The sequence below is a fragment of the Babylonia areolata genome, chromosome 29, assembly GCF_041734735.1.
Source record: "Babylonia areolata isolate BAREFJ2019XMU chromosome 29, ASM4173473v1, whole genome shotgun sequence".
NCBI classification, from domain to species: domain Eukaryota; kingdom Metazoa; phylum Mollusca; class Gastropoda; order Neogastropoda; family Buccinidae; genus Babylonia; species Babylonia areolata.
The window spans coordinates 9,434,057-9,441,015 of record NC_134904.1 but is presented as its reverse complement, the minus strand read 5'-3'; the positions used below and the strand labels follow the sequence as shown (position 1 = coordinate 9,441,015).

At 44.8% G+C, this 6,959-nt stretch overlaps 1 protein-coding gene across 1 annotated transcript in view; it reads left to right on the top strand.

The window, feature by feature from the left end:
- The window catches only part of LOC143302273 (protein retinal degeneration B-like), a 36,945-nt gene extending 30,242 nt beyond the window's left edge, over nucleotides 1–6,703 (top strand). Inside the window, exons 16-17 of the mRNA XM_076616870.1 lie at nucleotides 1,629–1,757; nucleotides 3,531–6,703. Of these exons, the coding sequence (XP_076472985.1) occupies nucleotides 1,629–1,757; nucleotides 3,531–3,974 (573 nt within the window). The 3' untranslated portion in view covers nucleotides 3,975–6,703. The remainder of the gene's footprint in view (nucleotides 1–1,628; nucleotides 1,758–3,530) is intronic.
- Nucleotides 6,704–6,959: the final 256 nt, after the last annotated feature.

The window sequence follows — 6,959 nt, the reverse complement described above, 5'->3', positions numbered from 1 at the left end:
GTAGGTGTTGGTGTTGTGTAGGTGTTGTGTTAGTGTTGATATAGGTTTTGGTGTTCTGTTGGTGTTGGTGTAGATGTTGGTGTTGGGGTTGTGTTGGTGTTGGTGTTGTTAGTGTTGGTGTTGTTAGTGTTGTGTTGTGTTGGTGTTGTGTTGTGTTGTGTTGATGTTGTGTTGGTGTTGTGTTGTGTTGGCGTTGTGTTGTGTTGTGTTGGTGTTAGTGTTGTGTTGGTGTTGTGTCTGTGTTGTGTTGGTGTTGTGTCTGTGTTGGTGTTGGTGTCTGTGTTGTGTTGGTGTTGGTGTCTGTGTTGTGTTGGTGTTGTGTTGTGTTGGTGTTGTGTTGTGTTGGTGTTGGAGTTTGTGTTGTGTTGGCGTTGTGTTGTGTTCGTGTTGGAGTTTGTGTTGTGTTGGAGTTTGTGTTGTGTTGGTGTTGTGTTGTGTTGGTGTTGGAGTTTGTGTTGTGTTGGCGTTGTGTTGTGTTGTGTTGGAGTTTGTGTTGTGTTGGAGTTTGTGTTGTGTTGGTGTTGTGTTGTGTTGGTGTTGGAGTTTGTGTTGTGTTGGCGTTGTGTTGTGTTCGTGTTGGTGTTGTGTTGTGTTGGAGTTTGTGTTGTGTTGGTGTTGTGTTGTGGTCGTGTTGGTGTTGTGTTGTGTTGGGGTTGGTTGGTGTGGTGCTGTGTTGGTGTTGTGTTTGGTTGGGTTGGGTTGAGTTGGGTTGCTGAGTTGATGTTGTGTTGAGTTGGGTTGGTGTTGTTTGGGTTTGGGTTTGTGTTGTGTTGTATTGTATTGTATCACTTTTTTTTATTGGAACGGATTTCTCTGAGTGAAATTGGGGCTGCTCCCCCCAGGGAGAGGGCGTTTCTTCTTCTTTTTTTTTTTTTTTTTTTTTTTTTTTTGCTGTTGTTGTTTTTCCTACCTACAGTTTTCTGTATTTTGGGTTTTGTTTTCCTGTATAAGGGAATTTTTCTACAGAATTTTGCCACAGACAACCCTTTTAATGCCGTGGGTTCTTTCACGTGCGCTAAGTGCGTGCTGCACACGGGACCTCGGTTCATCGTCTCATCAGAATGACTAGCATCCAGGGGGTGGGGGTGATTGATCGACGTCGGGAAGGAGTCGGTTGGTGGTGGTGAGGGTGTGTGTGTGTGTGTGTGGGGGGGGGGGGGTTAGAAAGGTGATATTTATGTACAAAAAAGAGGTGCTGTAATCTGCTGCGCGAGACAACACTCACATTGGCGCGCGCGCGCGCGCACACACACACACACACACACACACACACACACACAGTTCTCTCTGTCTCTGTCTCTCTCTGTCTCTTTTTCTTTGTGTGTGTCTCGTTTTTCTTTCTTGTTTTATGTCCCTTACTGTCTGTCTGTCTGTCTCTCTCTCTCTCTCTCTCTCTCTCTCTCTCTCTCTGACCTCAGGCAGAAAGAACTGCTGTTTCATGTTATCATATGTAGTTTGTTTCGCACTGATCTCCATGTTTATCGATAGAAATCGATGTCGTGATTAGAAGTTGTTCTGTTTGCCCTTCCACAGGGGATATGTGCCTTATGAAGAAATAATCGTATCCATTTCCATATCTATACATATATATCCATATTTCATATTTTTATCCGTATCACTGTCTGCAGGCAGATGTGCACTTCGTGGGGGCCTATGGATCCAGCAAAGACATCCACATCTACAAGGAACTGGGCTTGCAGCCGCAGCAAATTTACATCGTAGGCAAAGCCTCCAAAAAGCATCTCACCATGGCACAGGTATATACAGCATACGACTTCTACTACTACAACTACTGATAATGATAGCCAGAAGAATAAGAAGGGAGAGGAGGAGGAGAAGAAGAATTATCAGAAGAAGAAGAAGAAGAATGATACAAGGCTGCAGCAGCAGAAGAATGATAAGCAGAAGCAGAAGAAGAAGAAGGATAACCAGAACAAGAAGAAGAATGATAGGCAGAAGTAGAAGCAGAGAAAGAAGAAGAATGATAAGCAGAAGAGGAAGCTGAAGAAGAAGAATTATAAGCAGAAGAAGAAGAAGGAGCAGAAGAATAAGAAGTATACAGTCTGACGCTCCCTAATACGACCAGCATCAGTCGAAAGGGGTGTGTGCAGAACAGAAGAGGGCTGAAGGGTTGCTGGAGTCTCTGTGGCGGACAGAAAGGCAGTATGTTCCATGCTGCTTGAGAGTCCATGTGGACTGAAGGGCAGTATGTTCCATGCTGCTTGAGAGTCCATGTGGACTGAAGGGCAGTATGTTCCATGCTGCTTGAGAGTCCATGTGGACTGAAGGGCAGTATGTTCCATGCTGCTGGATAGTCCATGTGGACTGAAGGGCAGTATGTTCCATGCTGCTGGAGAGTCCATGTGGACTGAAGGCAGTATGTTCAATGCTGCTTGAGAGTCCATGTGGACTGAAAGGCAGTATATTCCATGCTGCTTGAGAGTCCATGTGGACTGAAAGGCAGTATGTTCCATGCAGCTTGAGAGTCCATGTGGTCTGAAGGGCAGTATGTTCCATGCTGCTTGAGAGTCCATGTGGACTGAAAGGCAGTATGTTCCATGCTGCTGGAGAGACTATGTGGACTGAAAGGCAGTATGTTCCATGCTGCTTGAGAGTCCATGTGGACTGAAGGCAGTATGTTCCATGCTGCTGGATAGTCCATGTGGACTGAAGGGCAATATGTTCCATGCTGCTGGATACAGAAAGGGGGAGCACTGACCATTGGACTTTCTGTTTCTTTGAGGAATGGTCAGCACTACAGAATCAGCAGCCGAATGTGAAGTTCTTCTACAAGGATTACAGATCCAAAGTGCGTCACAGAGGTGTGTAGATGCAGTATTCTTCAAGACATTAAAATGCATTGAAGCTAGTGTATAATCTATCCAACGAGTGGAAGGCTGCCACAAAAGAATGAACGCCCACAGTGAGAACTCTTTCATTTCTGTTGCTGAGTGTAGTAAGAGACATGGTAGCAGAATCGGTCAGTTGTTGGACCTCTGATGCACTGTTCACCAGTGATCAGGGTTCGAGGCCCCGTTTCGGCATGGTGTCGTATCACTGTGAAAGGAACTTTACTCTGATTTTCCTCACTTCATCCAGTTGAGAATGGGTGCCTAGTTAAGAGGTTGGGGGAGTTTAAAACGAGAGGAGGACTAGACCGCGCCGTCCTGACACAGTGGATATGAATTCACTGTACCGATAGCCGTTGTTATTGTTGCTGTTGATGTTGTTTGTCTTTGTTGCCTTTGTATTGTCGATGTTGGTCAAGCTGATCATGCTTCTTTCTTTCTTCTTTCCTTCCTTCCATTCATCTTTTTGTTTTTTTTCTTTCCTTCTCTGTTTCTCCCTCTCTTCCCTCTTTTTTTTTCCACTCGCTTCCTCCACTCTTACCTTCCTTCCTTCCTTCCATCTCAGTGACTGACAACACCCCCCCTCCCCCTTCCCACTCCCCACTGCCCCTCACCTCCCTCCCCACTCCCCACTGCCCCCCACCCCCCCGCCCATCCCCCACACCCCTCCTCTCTCCACAGGTCCTTACTGACGGGTACGCCGTTCACCTGACCTCTCTGCTCGACCCCAGCTCACGCCTGCGCCCTGCCACCGGAAACGCGCGACTGTTCCTGCGCAAGACGTGCTTCCGGCTTCCGGACAACGTTGCCGAGGGCGGGAAGAAAGGAAGCGTCGGCGGCGGCGGCGGCGCCAAACGCAGTTCTTCCTCCTCCGGCCCCGACGACGCTGCTGGTGCTGGCTCGTACCGGAAGCAGGAAGGAGGAGGAGGAGGAGGGGTAGAGGCGAGAGTTTCTCAGTCAGACTCGGCGGAGGTCCGGCCAACTTGTAAGAAAATCGTCGCTGTGCCCTCTTCTTATGCCACCGTGAGAGGTGGGCAGGAGGAGGAGGAGGGGGTGGAGGGGGAAATGGAGATGATGACGGTGGAGGTGAGGGATTCCAGCACGCAGACCTCCTCCACTGCTTGATTTGGAAAGAAAGGGAGAGGGAGCTGGAGGTGAAAGAGAGAGAGGGAGGTGGAGAGAGAGAAGGATGGAGAGAAAGGGGGGCGGAGAGAGAATAGAAATATGGCGGAAGGCAAAGAATGAGAGAGAGGAAGAGAGAGGGAAGAGAGACACAGGGAGAGAGAGACAGAGAGAGAGAGGGATGTGGAAACACGGAGGGAGAGAGGTGGGGAGAGACAGAGAAAGGCATGGAAACAGCGAGAGAGGTAGGAAGAGAGAGAGGAGAGAGACATATGTATATGTGTGTAGTTAGAAAGAGAGAGAGAGATTGTAGAGGGTGGAAGTTTTAGCTGATTTGGTTTGATTCTTGAGGTTTTGTTTTGCCGTGGGTGTTGATGCGTGGGGATGACTTAAGTGATGATACCATGCATCAAGAATCTCTGATGGGAACAACAGCCGAGTGGTTCAAGTACCGGACTTTTACACTGACAGTCCTGGGTTTGAGTCCTGCTAATGGCTGGTTAATTAAGGGAGGGGATTTTTCGGATCGAACTTCATGTGTATATACTTGCAGAAGATCAAAATGCTGACGTTATTGATCCCGTAATCCATGTCGGCGTTCAGTGGGGTGTGGAAACCAGAACATTCCCTTCATACACATCCCTCAGAACGGAGCTTTCAGTTTCAAAGAAATGTCAAAGCGTGCGGACAGATCCATATACGCTGCGCCGCAATGGAGTACACAGAATAAGTTATGGCTGCGAGGTAAAAACGGTCATGCACGTAAAAATCTCACAAGTAGATAATCAACAAAAATTATGAGTGAAGGTGGGTGTTGTATCCCACGAACAGAGAAGAAAAAGAAAAAGCGACAAGATTGATGGGGGAGAGGAGGCATGGATTTTACTCTCTTTATTTTGTTTCCTTTTTTCCCCCTTTTTTTAACTTTAGTCCTTTCGGTGCAAAGAGAAGACTTGTGTCTTAGCTCATTCCTACACCACGTTGTTTTATTTCCAACCAAAATCTTGAGGGATATTGATAAAAGACACACAATGCAAAGTGACGCCATTGCAAACGGACTGTGAAAAACAAAAAGAGGTAGAACTGATTGTTTTGCTTTGAATGATCGCGTTGGCCATGCGTTAAGCGTATGTCAGGTATCTGCTCCTTTGTTGTTGTTGTTTTTTTTCAGAGGCAGATGTGGTGTGCTGACTTTTGTTGTGGATCAGTCCGTCCGAACGCTTTGGCACCTCTTTGAGACTGATACTAGGACAATTTATTATTTTCAGTTTCAGTACATTACTTTGTATTCATTCGCTTTCGATCTGCAAAAGCGATCTCTTTATCAGCCACTGAACGTTGCTTTTTTGTGTGTTTATTTTCGTTCTTAAAAAAAAAAACGTTTCAGAACTTTACTATGTATTCATTCGCTTTCGATTTCGAAGAGCGATCCCTTTATCAGCCAATGAATGTTGCTCATGAAAAAAAAAAGACAGATTGCAGTTTATTTTGAATGACTTCAAATAGCTGAAATTTCAGTCTGTTGGATTCTTTAATATCTTAACAAAGTGGAACTTTGTGTATTTTGTGTGTTTGAATGGCTTCAAAATTGAACTTCACATTGCCAGCTCCAATTCCCTCACCATCGCCACCACTACAGTCACCATTCCCCCTCCCATTTGCCCAACTCAAGGTGTGCGTATGAAAAGAAAAAAAGAATCATATTATCCATACATCAAATTCTACGTTATGAGCTGTCTAACAGCATCGTGTTCATTGAATTAATGTGATCAGTGTTCCTACTTTTAGAAGATTATTAAGACAGATAGATAGATAGATAGATAGATAGATAGACTGACTCCCTTGCCACGAACAGTAACTTTCCCAGTCATGAACTATTTGTGTAACCACCCCTTCCCTGTCTCGTCTTCCCTCCCTCTCTACCACCCCCACCCCCACCCGTCGTTCCCCCCTACCTTCATCCCTCCTCCATTTCTCCTTTCGTAGCTAGTTAGATTGGTGCACTACAATCCCTCCTCCATTTCTCCTTTCGTAGCTTGTTAGATTGGTGCACTACAATCTCTCCTACATTTCTCCTTACGTAGCTAGTTAGTGATGTACACTACAATCGAAAGCTCAAAGAACGTCTTGCCAAACTGATTATGCATGATTGTAAAGACTGTAAAGCGTATTTCAAGCTATGTAGATATTGCTCAGTAACGGTTCCGAGGTCTGTGAAGAACAATGATATACATGCTTGACTTTATCTTGTTTATTTATCTATTTTAATTTTTATTTTATTATTATTATTTATTTGTTGTTGTTGGTGGTGGTGGTGGTGGTGTAACAACGGATTTGTCTGTGTGAAATTCGGAATCCATCCTCTTCACCAGATGAGCACGTCTGTACAGGGAAGCGCCACCTTAAGACCGGGTAAAAATTCCGGTCTGTATTCAGGATTCGAACCGGTAGACAATCTCTTCCCTGACCAGTTGGCCACTGCTACGGTTATATGCTGACGTGTGCTCAACATTCAGTTACTTCGGACAGTATAACGAGTATGTCCTGATGTTACAGTGTTTTGCTTTTGAATGTTGTCATGAAAAATAAAAAAACCACGTTTGTTTGTTATTGTTTTTATTTGTTGAACATCATGGTGGAATAAGTATGTGATCTACTGTAAATACCGTTGTAGATAGTAATGATGATAAGAAGCAGAAGAGGAAGAAGAAGAAGAAGATTAGTATTAGTGATAATAATACCCAGAAGAAGAAGAAGAATACAACAAGAAGAAGAGTCAAAAATAACGAAATATATAACTGAAAACTACTTGTGATTATCATCTTGTGCTCAACTCACACACACACACACACACACACACACACACACACACACAGAGAGATATATATAGATACATACATACATACATACATACATACACACACACACTCTCTGCATTTAAATGTTTCGAGGGTAAATAGAAACAAAAGTTATCGAAACTGTTTCTTG